The sequence below is a fragment of the Malus domestica genome, chromosome 03 (genome assembly GCF_042453785.1).
Source record: "Malus domestica chromosome 03, GDT2T_hap1".
Classification (NCBI taxonomy): Eukaryota; Viridiplantae; Streptophyta; class Magnoliopsida; order Rosales; family Rosaceae; genus Malus; species Malus domestica.
The window spans coordinates 7260342-7276327 of NC_091663.1; the positions used below are offsets into that span (position 1 = coordinate 7260342).

At 36.7% G+C, this 15986-nt stretch overlaps 1 protein-coding gene across 1 annotated transcript; it reads right to left on the reverse strand.

The window, feature by feature from the left end:
• Window positions 1-213: 213 nt before the first annotated feature.
• On the reverse strand, window positions 214-8049 carry LOC103420573 (pumilio homolog 1-like). Its single transcript, XM_008358635.4, has 9 exons — window positions 6799-8049; window positions 4488-6022; window positions 4256-4397; window positions 4061-4168; window positions 3553-3765; window positions 3340-3450; window positions 2074-2268; window positions 1230-1404; window positions 214-735 (listed from the first exon to the last, which is right to left on the reverse strand). The coding sequence occupies exons 1-9, from the start codon at window positions 7450-7452 to the stop codon at window positions 698-700; spliced, it is 3171 nt and encodes a 1056-aa protein (XP_008356857.1). The 5' UTR covers window positions 7453-8049; the 3' UTR covers window positions 214-697.
• Window positions 8050-15986: the final 7937 nt, after the last annotated feature.

Genomic DNA, 15986 nt, shown 5'->3' on the forward strand with positions numbered 1-15986 from the left:
TGAATGCTAAGGACGTAGTTATTGTGAACCTAAACCTTTTCTCATCAAGTGAAGTCGCCTATACGAATCCTACAACGTCACTACGCTTGGCTTGGTTTTCCGGTGAAGATTCAGGAAAAACCAATTCAAAATGAAGAACTTGTAACAAAGCATTCCAACACATTTGAACAGTGACAAGGCGAAAATACGATTAAACAGCAAATACATGAGATATGCAGCAACGAACATTATACTTCCATAGAAAACTGTACTTTATGTGATTAAGGTAAAAACCAAAGTCATTACGATACACTTCATAAGAAAAAACCGCGGCCTCGCCTAATCATGAACAGCTCTCCACATGGCAACATTTGTACAGTCATGTCGACATATAAACTACCTCACCATTAATCATTTTTACACCCTTAAAAAACTTGTATAGTCATTTATCTCCTCTGCAAGGGGCATCAGGTGTGTTCATCATCTGAACCCACAGCCAGCTTCGACTCTACGTATAAGCTTTAAAACTACACAATGTACAGTTTTCCAGTACATAGAAGAAACAACTTTATTTCCAAACCGCCTCGTACCTGTCTTCGGAAAGATAGGCAGAGCCGGTAGTAGCTCTAGATACGAGGGAGAGAGACGACAACGAAGGGAGAGTAAACACACACTAGCCTCAGTTAGCTGTACAAACAACTTTATTTTCCTACACCGCCTAAGCAGGGTGCTGAGCAGACTGAGCAACTCTCCTTTCTGCAACCATTAAGGTTACCGTAAGAAAGCTTCAAAGAATTAATCATGGCACAGTTAAGACAATAGTGAAGATACCATCTCGGCATTGAATAAACGAATGCATGAGCGCAACGATGTATATTATAGGAGGGAGACCTGTCTTTGCTAAGACATATGAGCCATCGCCCCTCGGGAAAATTCCAGTACGAAGATAAATATAGTAATAAATATGGCATAATGAAGAAACAAGAGAAAAGGAAGCCAAGAATGACACCCCAATCCCTGGTAAGAGACATACGTCAGCATGCACATTGGTGGCACATTCAACTCTCCTTCCATGATCTCTTACGAGGTAGCAGGTATAAAAAAAAATGGCACCGAAAAATATTTGCACGCAGCCATACATCAACTCTTTTAGTATTCAATATATATTAAGCGAATGTATGTGCATGTCATAAAAATATTTGCAGTGTACAGACATAAAAATATAAAAAGGCAAAGAGAAGAAGGATTACCCCCAGCAGCAACAAGTTTTTCTACACGAGCAACAATATGCTTTCCATAAGTGTATTTCTTTAATGCATTCAAATGGACTTTAATTCGGGAAAGAATCAGTTCACGTTGTTGGTCATCACAAGTCTCCAACACTTTTTGTACAACATAGTTTGCAAATTGATCCTTCATCATTGCCTGCATATATAATCAGGTTAAATTATTAAAAAAAAAGGCAATAAGCCGAGGACGGGAGAATACATATCTAAAATATAGGGGAAGGAGAATAATATCAGAATTAGTCATGCAAAAGGAATTCAAAACATTTAAAACCGCCATGGAAACAATGGGTACGCATAAACCCCAAGATATGATCACTTTTGTACTCACATGACAGATAAAATGCAAGTTCTTAACTTGGGTCCATATTGCATCACCTGTGTACAACGGCTGATATATTCAATCCCGATGGAGATCCACAGGCTAATGAAACTACTTTTTTCCAAATAAATCTCAACCAGTTGTATTGTTCGGACCGCTACTAACAAGCACAACTATGCACAGTGCTAATGACAATGTACTTGCAGTATATTGGTAAGAAACGCTACTAACAAGCACAACTATGCACACAGCTAATGACAATATACTTGCAGTGTATTGGTAAGAAACCCAACAAGGTTCAAGAACTAAATCTCAAATGGCAGGAACATATTGTCAAATTGCTTCCAAAATTCAATAGATGGAACAAATGGCTGTGATGATAATGTATACACTTCTTACAATTACACTTAACAGAGAAACAATGAGTCCACGACCTTATTTTCAACAGATTAAAGTACGTAACATGCACATAGAGATGTGGCAAACCTGAAGAGGCTCATTTTCATCAGTAGTGCCAAGCATCTCATTCACTAGCAATTCACGCTCAACAGGACCTCCAAAAGTTAAACACTTCTCTACTACATTGGAGGCAAACTTCTGCTGACTCATTTGGACTATTTTCCCAGCTAATTCTTTTATGATAGCAGAGCGCTCATGCGGTTTTCCATGCTCCAGCACATGCTGTTTATAAAAGAAATCAAGCAACTTACGACAAAAGCATTGAAGACTATCTACATGTACATATAGATACTGAAAAACATGGGTCAGAAGTATTAACACGGCACTAAAATAAAATTTCTTGTGTATAAGACTAAAATATCAAAAAACCGGATTGTTAAAAGAGCTCAAGTAGTCATGTTAAAAAAATAAAAAACAAAAAATAAGCCAAGTGGTGTGCATGCAGCTCAAAACTTGACTTAGTTCACCTTGCTTAAGTTTTCCCATTCAAACAAGTTAAATAATCGTCCCTAATAAGCATGAAAAATATATTTTGAGCACAAATAAAATTCAAGCTCAGCTCATATTCAAGAAAAGATTATCTCTTTGAACTCTAATGAAACTTGAGCTTGTTCCGTTCAAGCTAGGCAAAGATCGTCTCGGTTCAATCTCAAACATCTCAGTTTAACTGCAAGAGAATAGTTGCTCTTCATGCTCATGGCTTAGCTGGACAAATGAACATCTAAAAGAAAAACTGCTAAACCCCCAAAAGGTTTTTCTAAAGCTGTGGACTGCTTGACAGAAGTGCCGCCTTAGTGCCAATCGTAGGTACATGGTAAAACAAGCCACTTTAGTTGTCATTCAAACTCAAAAAATTACGAAACAAAATCAAAACATGTTGACGATGAAAAAAAAAATCAAAACATGTTGATGGCTTTGCTGCTATATGTTCTATCAAACTATAATGCAAGAAACAGAGGAGTATGACCTGACGCGTAAAAAGCAATAAAGGGAAAGGGTGATGGCAGAGGTGTGCCAGAAGAACAGAAATCTTGTTAATAAGTTCACAATGAAATGGTAATAGAATAAAAGGCTGAGAGGGAGTAGAGATGGATATGTCAGGATTTAGCTGCATAGGTGGCACAGAAATGTTTAGACCAATATTTAAAAATTAAGTTGAAAGCAATAATTGAAGAACATCAGTATCCCACAAAACAAGTACCACAAACGCTCATATCCAAAGGGAAAAAGAAGACAAACATTACCAATATGAAGTTCATAAATAACAGTACATCAATAAGAAAGAGTATGAACCTGAACGACATAATTGCCATACTGATCTTGTGCCAACATGCTAACAGCTCCTAGAATCTCATCCATAACTTTACTCTGTGTATTCTCATCTTTGCAGTGCTCAAGAACTCTCTGCCAAATGAAAATATTATTGAATATTACACATTAGTTCTTTGTTGAAAAGAATTACCAGATCAAAGAACAAAAAGAAAAGAAAGCATTAAGTATCTCTACCTGTATCACACGACACCCATATGGATGGGTTGAAAGGGTCACAACTTGATCAAAAAATGTTGACACAATAAAACGAATGGCCTCTTCAGGGACACATTCAATACACTTCTGGATGACATGGTTCCCATTCTGATCACGTACGCAGCGCATGACATGACCGTCAAGTTCTTCAACCATTTTGATCTTTTGGTCCAGATCTACAACTTCTATTGCCTGAACATGATAACAGTACATTACTGCTAGAACGTACCATAGCAAGCCTTGGATAAACACATGAATCTTAGTTACTAGCATTAACATCAATCAGATCATGAGCGTTGGTATGTAGTTATTATCAAGCCTCCCTTGCTGAACAAAAGCATAATAATGGAATTAATGGTTAAATATAGAGGATACAGCATACAGATACAGTAGTTGTTTCTACTGGTACTACCAGAACAAATGGTTGAACAATCAATCATCAATATGTCAAAAGCTGATTAGAGATCTAGTCATAAATTATTGGTACCTTCTGGATCACCCGACAACCATACATTTGAAGGCTAAGTGTCAGTACATGACTGAAAAGCTTGTTGGCCAATTCCCTTCTCTGAGGTTGAAGTCCATGCTCAAAAAACTAAATAAAAACACCAATTATTACCACGAATCATACACTAACAAGTACAAAGAAAACTAAAGCAGGTGTGCAAGGATCATTATTTACCTTTTGAATCACATAATTACCAAACACATCAGTCATTAGAGCAAGAGCTTGAGGCATGATTTCTTGATAAACCATGTTTTTCTCTTCTGTAGTGGCAGTTTCAAGTTTTTGTTGAATAAAACGACTCCCATACTGATCCGCACTGCTCATAAAAATACAAAATTATCATAACCAACTATATGATGAAATCATAAAGAGAGAGATGACAAGAAAATTTATTAGCAGTTGATACCTGAACTCCACAACATGTCCACCGATCTCTGAAAGTTCAAAAGACTTGGCTTTGTTGCTCTTGAATTCTTCTAAGAGTGAAGAAGCAAAACTTTCATCTATGTTACATCCACCATCCAGGTGCCAGGGAGCTAAATTCCTCATCCCAGAGGGATAACACATATTGAGTTCATTGTGCCTAATAGGAGTACCTGGTCCAACTGGAGAGTTAGGAATAACAGGAGGACTTCCAGGATAAGACATGCCTAGACCAAATGCAGGATTTCCATAATACCCCTGATGATTAGAACCACCAGACTTGCCAACCATAGGAACACCATACTGTGACTTCTGTGGTGACAGCAAGGCTCCAAGATACGCCTTTTGAAGTTCCAGTAAATTCATGTATGAATTACCCAAGTAGTTCCTATCCACAGAAGGATCATTAAGAGCAGCAAGCTGTGCTGCAGCATACTCAGATGTCCTCAAGTACTGAAGATACATAGGATCAACAAAGGGAGCCTGAAGACCACTCCCTGCAATCGGACTCCCCAAGCCACCAAGATTATGTGATTCATTTGCAGCAGCTGCTAGGTTTGGTCCAGAGGACATACGGCCTCCAAGCGCTCTTGAATCCATTCCAGGGGATCCCATAGCTGATTCAAACAAGGGTGGAAGATTACCAGTGCCAAGTTGGCTAGCCACCATGGACGCCAACGCTGGATTCATAGAGTACCCACTTAAACCATAGTTAGGAAATGGTGAGTTCGCATGATCCACTTGCTGATACTGATGAAGCAAGCCACCCCCACCATTAAGATTGGATGTGGGAGATCCCTTCGAGTACAAGTTACCCGAAGAAACAGCAGACTTTTGCAGTTCAACTTGCCTATCAGAGGAATCTGAACCACCGCCATTGCTCTTACCCAAATCTGTGTATGAACCTTTTGCAGAGTGTGGAGCAGAAGGCATGTGCATATGCCCAGATTCAGACTTCTTGAGGTATGCAAGCTGCCTGGCATGATTCTCGCCACCTTGAAGACCAAAGAGATAATTCTGGTGATCATCTGCATCTTGCTTAATCTGTGATGGCAAATGGCTCTCATCATCTTTTACACCATTTGCAGACAAGTTCATGCTGGAAAACGCGCCCACCAGATCCCCAGACTCATTCCTGCCAGATGAGACACCATTGAAGGAACTCGGACTACTAATGCCTCTCTTTTCTGAAGCACCAACCCGTCCTCCTCCAATAGGTGTGAGGCAAGGACTAGGAGCCCTAGCAACAACTTGAGGATCAGGAGTGGTGCTTCTTGATAAGGAAGCGCCTAGGGCTGCAGCATACGAATATGACGAAGGCGGGCCCATACTTTGTGCTGCAGATGAGCCCTGGCCATTTGCACTAGATCGTAGAGCATCAGAAGTCATCAAGTCACGGCGCAAATGAGCTAGATCAGATTCAGCAGAACCAACAGACTCTGCATTGTCATCAAATGCATTCCTGCTTGCTGGACGAGAAGGATGCCCAGAAACAGGAGCAGCACGACCCAAGTCATCCTGAACAACCAAACATTAACTTGTCAGAAAATGAAATAGAGTACACAATTCAAAACAGAAAAAATTGTGCACCGGCACAATAGTCCAAAACAAAAAATGAGGAACCGTAAGTAAGATCACTATGCAACAACAGAGGTTCCCGACAAACCATATAGTGAAACCTTAACAGTAATATTGATAGGAAGGAAAAGAAAGATATGGGAAAAGATGGTTTAACATATGGCTGCATGACTAACGACTACACAGACTTAACAAATGACCAGTACAATCATGAAGAGGACTGCTAAGTAGACATCAACATAATTCATAAAGCTGAGTTCATATAGAAAGTGCGATTACGACTGACTAATTGCCATAATTACATAAATAAACTAAATTTCTTAGTTGGAGAATTTTCATTCATCAGTAAGCCTCCACGATATCCAACATCTCAAAGAGTGGACTAACAGTAGGTACACAATCAAGTCACTAACATAAAGGTACAAGATGGCCTTCAGTATAAGAACACTTCGATCCTGGCTAAAAGCAGCAAAGCACAAATATTAATTCTTAACACGAAACGTTTCAATTCCAAGAATCCAGATTCTCCAACACTACATTATGTCAATCTCAAATATCAATGGAAACAATAAATGTCAGAACAGACAATTCAAGGAACAAATATAAAGAGATACTAAAAGTGTTATCAACAAATACAAGCGATCATTAGGAAAGCACAAACTTCAGTTACACGTGTACTTAATCGTAGATTGAACACAACTATAGAAGCAAATCACCTGAAAGATTTCGGCAAGGCTCTTTTGTTTGTTACCAAGTCCTAAACCTGGCAGACCAATCAGTCCATCAACACCCCACTCTGCTGAGCCACGCACTTTGTCCGACTCGGTCTCACTCTCTTGTTTCCTTGAGTTGAAACCCGGCGGCATCGAAAACAGCGATCTTCCGCTGGCCTCGTCAACCCTATTCACTTTCCTCCTGTCTCCTATCCCACCCAACACAGAACTCCCTCCTCCTTTCATCCTTTGTGCAAACCTCCAATCCTCCTTCGATAGCAAAGGAGGCGGAAGCCGCGGATTCAGGTTCACATTCGAGTAATAGTATTGAATATAAGCAGGATCAGACCTAAGCTCCTCTTCGGACTCGAACCCATTTCCATTCTTAGCTCCAGGAAACTCCGAAAAGGCGGCACCAGCACCGCCACCGCCACCGCCGCCACCGCCACCAGCAAACAACCCACCGACCGCATTCAAAGAACCCTCCACAGTGGGAGGTGCTGATCCACTTCTATATATATTCAGCTCACTTTCGCGATCATCGGCGTCTTGCCTACGCTGCTCCCTCAGCAGCATCCCAATCTCCTTCTCGAATTCATCCCCAAAGGAACCCTCGTTTCCTCCGAGCATTGGCCTCCTTCCTAATTCCGACAACATTCTCAAAAACCAAAAAAAAAACACTAACGTATGATTAGTAACCCCCTTCTCAAAACCTCAAATTGATCACTACCAGAAACCTAACCCTAAACCCTAAAACAATCCCAAAATCAAAACTTCCAACCTAGAACCTCCATATTTACAACCTCAAAAGTTGCTAACAAACTGATCAAGACCCAAAATTTCCCAACACCCACTTCATAACTCACCTTAAATCCACAAACCCATAAACGATCGACCTAAAACAACAATCGGAGCTCATAAAGTTCTTGCCTTTCCCTGACTTTCAATCCCAAAATTTATTGAACGCGCTTATTTTTCAGCACGTTCCCCATGAAACAGCATCAAGAACAGGAACAGAAGCATAAAAACAGAATACAAAAACAGTGAGAAAGCTCAGGAAATGGTGTCTGAGATCAGAAGAGATTTACAGACAGAGATGGAGGGAGACTGACGGGCTAGATCAATATGGCGGCGATTGATTTTTACAAGAACCCTTGTTAGGGTTTTGTTGCAGTTCAAGGAGCGGATTAAATACAGTGATAGTTAGAGAAAGAAAGCAGGAAAGAAAGTAATAAAAATGGAAAGTAAAAAAAATAGTGTTATAAAAATATATTAGATTTTTCCTTCCTTTTTTAGTGTTTTTTTTTGAGAAATGATTTATGTCTCCTATTTCTCTCCTCTCGTTTCTTCTTTTTAATTTTAGACATTTAGGGGGGCGTTGGTTTCACATTTTTAAGTGGGACTAGACTAACTAGGATTATTGTCCCATGTTTGGTATGCTTGGGGACTAACTTAAATGAGACTAGCCCGGACTCTGGGCCTCGTTAGATCGTTCAAATTAGTCCGGCGTTGAACTATGGGATTGCTAAGAACGCCTTCCTCACAACGATGTCTCATTCGCCATTCCTCATCTCTCTGTCTCTCCCTCTCCCTCTCCCTCTCCCTCTCTCTCTGCTTTCGCGTGCTCTCTCCACTGCTCTCGTTCTCTCACTAATGCTTGTGTCATTTCTCTCTATCCTCGCCCCAAACCCAGATCACGTCCTCTCCCACTCTCTCCTCATCCTGCTTAACGTCGAGCCAATCTGCATGACCCAACCCAGATCACGTCCTCTCCCACTCTCTCCTCGTCCTACTCGAATCAGTGTCGTTGTTGGGTATACAAGGAACGCAGCTGCGATTTCGATTGAAATTGAAATTGAATTTTTGATTGTTTGTGTTTTGGGAGCTTTATCGATTCAAATGGAGGAGAAAGATGTGGTTGAAAGTAGTGGAATTTGGACGGAGAGCTTTATCAATTGAAATGGAGAAAAAGTTGTGATTGGAATCTATGGGGTTTGGACGGAAAAAAGGAGAGGGAAGAGAGGTTTCAGGAGTGTAGTATAACAGGAAAAAGAAATAGAAAAAGAAAAAAAAGAATTTATTTTATTATTTTTATTATCTTACTTCTTAGTCCAACACTGCACCAAACGTTTCACTAAGTTAGTCTTGCTTAGTCTAGTCTAAGCCAGTCCAGCTTAGTCCCTGAAGCTAGTCCAGTCTGAGATAGTCCGGTGCAACAAACATCCCCTTATAGCACGTTTACGTAAGATCAATCGGAATAAAAAACGGTGGATTAAAATTCTCTACAATGTGGTGTGAATTGAATATCAGGTTATTGGGAAATCGGAATGAATTTTTCTTCCCCATTATATCACTTATATATAAATTTTTAAGATTGGCATTCAAATTAAGTCGGATCAGGATCCTCTCCTAAGCTTAGAACATTGAGCCTCTTGAGCAAATCACACGAGCCGTTGGATTAAAATCTAGCTGCTACAATTATTATAACTTTTAGGATAACCCTCTATTTATAGCCGTTGGATTTTGATCCAATGATCCGTGTGATTTGCTCAAGAGGCTCAGTCCTAAGTTTAGGAGAGGATCCTAATCCAATTAAATCAACACCATATTTTGTTCTCTAAGTCAAAAGGTAAATAAAAAAATAAAAAGAATTATCATATAAAATAGAATATTAGAATGAGTGCATTTTAGTAATCACATCAATCTTCATTTTGATTCATTTAAATTAGTAAACAGTTTCAATAGAAATCTGATTCAAATTCTACCTCATTTCAAATCATTCTCAATTCAATTCCTCTCATTACGAATAAGTACACGAGTCATTAAAACAACTAATGATTTGATGTTGTGGCACATATTTAATGAAAGAACCCAATTGAATCAACAAACAATGAACATCAGATTTTTCCATCAAGTGCTTGAACATTTTCGACACTAAAGGAGATAGAAGAAGGACAACCAATGCTGGCATGTAGGAGAGGAGGGTTAGCAGTGGTGAGAAAAAGGAAGGGACGTTGAACGCAGTAACGAAAAAAATAAGGCTCATAAAATGTGGCCCAACTCTAAGACATTAAACGTATTTTTAACCGTGTAAATTAATGAAGAAACACCAATAGAGGAAGAGAGATAAATAGGGGGAGACAGAATTCAAGTTTTTTTTAAATATTTGAAAATAATTAATTTATGTGCCTAAAAATAGAGTTAATTGGCCAAGTGATAGCTGACTAATTTTTTAATTGTAAAAGAAATTCACAAAAAAACAGTAAATAATATCAGTAGACAGCTATTGGCAATATAAAAAATTTATTTTACATTTCTCATAAATATGGACGACAATTTATTAATATATTAAATAAAATAATGATTAATGATAATGATGTTTATTTTTTTTACTTTTTCTCGTCTCTAATAGAAGAATCTATGACTGCCACGTCAGCTTATTTAGATTCGCTGTCGCTTCCATGATGCCAAAATATGCAGGCGGTTAAAAAGGGCAAAGTACACTGCCCAGCTAAAGTTTCCAGGTTAAATATTAAAATCTATGGGTAAATAAGTTGGATTTTCCATTAGATTTTCTTTTCCATTTTTACTCTATTTATTTTCCTTTAAACATTTTGTTACTCAGGGGTAAAAACTCTTGGACGCAAGTTAAAATTACAAATTTATGTCTCACGTATTAAGTTGAAAATATCAAAGAAAAAGTAAATGAAACGTAAATATAAATTTCATATCTCAAATTTGCATCTATCCACGCTAAAATTGATTTAATTATAAGTTTTAAATAGGTCTCCATGATCAAGTACTTTTTAGTCAAAGAGTGTTTTATTTGTAATTTTTAGAATACAATGATGTGTTGCATACATAGTTAATTACTCATTTGGAAGTACTTTTATAATGATTGAAAGCATTTAAAAAAAAATCGAATTTCAAAATTACTTGAATTGCTTAAATGCACTTTCATCTTTATAAAGAATTGATACCAAAAATATTTTTATCATAAACGTTTTCAATTAGATCTCTCTAAAACGATAATGTATATCTACGTTGATGTACTGAAAAATAATCCTTATAACTAAAAACCCTATTGATAAATGTATGTACTTATTTTGTATTTATGGGGTAAGGCTACCATTACAAAAAAATTAAAGTTTTGTTCTTTGGTTTTTTATTTGTTTTTTTAGAAGGTTATAGTTTTGTTTTTTATATTTAATTATCTTATCCAAAAAGGTGTCACCAAATTGAACCAATTTGTCATTAAGTTATGCTTTGCTAATTTTGCTTGTAGCTTTGCATGGCTTTTGCTCTGCTGGGTCCAAAGATGCAGCTTTGGCCGATAACTTGGCTCTTTCCTCTGCTGTTGCATGACATTGTTGACCAAAAAACAATTTCTTCAAGCTTTGCTCATGAATTATGAGATTAGGTGGGCAATGGGCATCTCACCTGTTTCTCTTTTATTATCCAACAAATTATCGTCCACAATTAACGATCTCTTTCAACAAAATAGACCAACGTTTTTGGCAAAAGATCATGTTTTATTGACATTGTTTATTTTAACCAGATTTAAGGTATTCAGAAAGATAATTCAACTTACAACACATTACACGACTTGGAATTGATAAGGATAAATTATCTCCAAAGGACATGTCAAATTCCAACTAGAATGTTACGCAATCAATTTGATGGTAGAAAGAAGTTCCAACCGATATATCAATTCTACATAAATTGACTTATGAGTCTTTTGCTATCAAATTTAACATATGAGAAATGTGCACTCAATTAACTTTTCTATTATTTTTATCATGTGGATCTTATTAATACACCAATTATAAATCTTGAAATTTTTTTTAACTGATTTCTTTTAAAAAATGGGTTTTATAAATATCATTTATATAAAAAAAAAAACGTTGTGTTTGAAGAAGATAAAATATGACATTGCCACATCAACAATCAAATTAACATGTAACATTTATCTTTTGACATTTCTATTGAAGATGCTACTCGATATGTGCATGACTAACGTTGTTCAATTACAATTATACGAATGAAATTATACTTTTTCTCGTTTTTCTTATGGCCCAAAAACACCTTATTTCCCATACTGGATGAAGTGTGAACTCCTTTTGATTTTGGGAACAATTTATGTCCCCAGTTTTTATCTTTACGCACATCTCTATTTGTGCAGAAGTCACAAATACATAAAGATTAATCATTTCAATTCAAGGAAGACCAATATATTTATTTGCAAGATAAAGAATTATAAGGTAGATAATCAAAAGACTCGAAATGATTTCAAAAATTTCTCCATCCGAGAGATTTTTTAGTGTGACCGGCACATGAGGTAGTACATCACGTGTTACTATACACATGATGATATATGTATGTTAAAAAGTTAATAACTTAAAAAGTAAAATTTTCCCACCACTTACATAAAAACAAGTAGTGTACCACCCGTATTTCTATCACAATAAAAATTTCTCCATCCATAAGGATGATCAGTAGAAGATGTTGAGCATAACTAAGTCATAAATTTGGAATTCTGGCGTTGGAAACATCAGATTGACTGGATAAAACTTCTACTCATTGCAAAAGGTAGGGATGAAGAGGTTAGAAAATTAACATATGCTCTTAGTTTAAAGTTATATTTTGTTCCTAATGTTTGTAGAGGTCTCAAGTTTGAGTACGAGTTCTTCTTTTTTCACATAATCTTCCAACCACTTTATTAAGCAGATCAATGATCAAAACTACTTATCTTTTAGATCCTTCCTTAATGATCATCCCTTCAAGTCAGAACATTGCAATACATCTTTATTGTAAGTGAGAGATTTCAAATTCAACTTACAAGGATTACGAGTTCGACACTTATATATTATAGTTAAATCATTGCATCAGAATTGATCATTCCTTAAAGGAAAATCAAAGTAATATCATAATACTACAAGATAGAGACAAACAAGAGTGGATGGACATTGGTACTAAGGTGGTCCCAGGATCATCTGGAGTTCGAAAATTATACATGTAAATGTCTTCTAAGGACCATTTGAAGCTACGGGTCTTTTTGTGTCTACCAAATGTTTGATATAATGTCTGCTAGGCATATCTCGACAGATTGCATCGACAACACTTGACAAATTCTCTCTAGATCACTCATCAGATTTCTTAGGCATATGTCGATATCTGTTAACATGTGCGCAACATGATTTGTCTAATGACAACAAACTCACAAAATGTTTGCCGAAATACCTTAGTGATAAACAAATTTCTTTTTCGCGATTCATGTTTTGTTTCTATTTAGTAATGAGACTCCCTACCATTCGAATTCTGGATCCTCTTCATTAGAGACAAAGCATACAACTAGGACTTTTTACCTAGAACAAAATGTAAAAGGGTCTACCCTTAACCTAATGCTTTTGTAGATAATCCCTCGTTAAGTCATTATCAAAAGGTAAAAAATGAATACAAGGTCCATTTATTTGTCCTTTTTGTGCCGGGCAATTAACTGTTTAGTAGCATATGATGTGAAAGGGTCTTAGTCGCAATAGAAAGTCGAACTGAAATCTGGTTGGTGTTGCCGGTGATTCACCATGTAATTTTGTCACAATTTTGCTTATACAGTACTATATCCTACATTCCTAAACCACCACGGGGTGGAGCTGTAGTTGGAGATAAATTATAAGGAAAACTAATGAAAAGGGTTTGAAAACTTTGAGTTTTAATAATAAGGACAAAATAAAGGGTAAAGTGAATAGTACCAGGTTTGACTTTTTAGTGTAAAAATGTGGTTTTTCGTTAAAGTGAACAGTACCGTGAGCTTTTCGTTAAAACTCCCTAAATTATATGTCCTTATTCCATACAACATGTTCTGGATTTCATTTTTGATGTTGTGTGAATCATACGAATTTTGCCAAAAAGGTTGCTAAAATATCTCTGTGAATCCTTTCAGCCTCCCAAAAGAATGGACTGCCGTAGTAAAGCCACCAGTTAGTCTCTTTAAAAAAAAAATTTATCCTAAATCCCTGATTCAGCAGGATAATAAGATCAAAAGTCACTAATGGTCATTGCGTTAAAGTTCCCTTATTATAATTGTCATTTTAGGTAATGTGGTTTCAGTTTAATAATTCTACCAATGTGATTTACTTGTATAGTTGTATCACCAATTAATTTTGTTCAAAAGTTCCATTTCTAGCAATTCTATAACTGAACATCCAATCGTGCGTCAAATTCTTAAAGATGTATTTACTTAGTATTAGAATGAAAAGGAATGCCGATGAAAATTAATGTTTATGGGATAAACAATCCTCCTTAATTACCTCGTATCTTTATTTTTCAGATATATCATACTCAAAATTAATCAGACTTACCTATTATTCATTTGGTTATTAGTAGACGTATGAATAACAATGCTACTCAGTTCTTGCAAATCAATTTCTTGTAAGTAAATACGCTATAAATAATGTAAAAAACTGGATAACACTGTTCCGACATATTCTAAAAAAACAGGGAAGTCCTACTATTAATTGTCCCCTTAAAAAAAAAAAAAAAGAGTAAATTCACTGTAAGTAAGCACTCCATAATATAAATGGTTTCAGGGTTGCCTCCAAAATATTACTCCAAATTGAACATGGTTCCAACATAAAGCCAAAAAAATAGTTAGTCCTAATAATCCCCGGTACCTAAAGGAGTCAAGGGTATTAATAAGAGGCGTGACAAATCCTGAAGTATGCAAGTTTTGGTATTAGATGCCAACTGCCAAGTTGAGAAAAACCCTAACCCTAACCCTAATCTTAACCCTAACCTTAACCCAAACCCTTTGGGAAGGGAAAGGTCTTACATCATTCATTCTATGTGTCAGCAAATAATGGCAATTACGTATTTTACTGCTATTTTCAGAAAAGGAAAGGTCATGTGCTAGTTTGAAGTGAATGGCCAAGTCACGTGGAACACTTTGATTACGTTATCTACTCTGCTCTCTTCTGTTATCTTCTGCCTACTTTCTTCAGTTATGTTGTCTGCATTGATAGCTCGCGTAGGGTTGTGATTGCATCTAGAAATGAGGAGAAAGCATATTCAAACCTAGCCTCCATGGGTTTAAGCTGGGCCTTGATGATTTTCATCGCCCTTGTGACCGATAAACTCACTTTATACCTGATTGTTGTTTTTCTGACGTGTGGTCGTTTAGTCACGGCAGTGTGTCCGTTTTGTTGCACTCAAGTCGAATCTCCTTTCTAATAAACTTGGGAAAGTTAAATTATTGTTTATGAGCGCTCTTATTTCTCCGGACATCCACTTTATATTATCCACATTCTTTAAACACCCAAAATAAATTACGATTCATTCTTCCAAGAATGCACCTCCGTTTTCTTTTCGTCTGAAAATTTTAGAACGAAAGTTTTCGGAGGAGAATGTGTGAGATTCTCTACGGTTTTAGTTGGGCCTTGGATTAACTTACTTGGGCTTTGTGGTTTAATGTGACAATGCAAAACAACTCAGCCCTACCCAATACCAAATTTGGACAATACCCAAAGTTAACCCTAAATGTGGGTTTATAATTAGTTTGGGCTGTAAAATTGGATTTATAATAAAATGGGCCCTACACATGTCACATGATCTTACACTATTTTAGGGTTTTCAAACAACTTAGACCCCAAACCAACAAATTTGATGGTACTAGCCAATGAGAGTTGGTTAAATTGGTAAGGGTGTGCTTGTGGTTATTCTCCAATTCAAGGTCAATCTCTGCTGCCAGCAGTTCTTGTTGGTGCATGATCAGTGAAATTCCTACTTAAAATCTATACCGGTAACAGTTGATAGTTAGGTGTCATGCGTAAGTACTTCTGGTTAGAAATTGTGGATATACCTAAGGTTGGTGGTGAAAGTAACCAACTTTTTACTCAACGATAAAAACAAATTTGATGGTACTTGGCTTAAAAAATAAAAAATAAAAATGACTTTATATTTATATGCAAAATGTGTTTCTTTTTATCACGAGAATATTTGCTTTTTGGCTTTTGCCCGATACTAGGATGAAAAAGCACTGTATTTTCTTCCAACAAACAACTTTGCCTCTTTTTTTCTTTTTTTTCTTGGAAAAGTGATGAGAGTTAGAGAAAACCTCAACTCAAAGTAACATTATTCTTGACCAAAACAATAGGAAAGTAGCATAATTCCTTTATCGATGACTCAAAGACGAAATG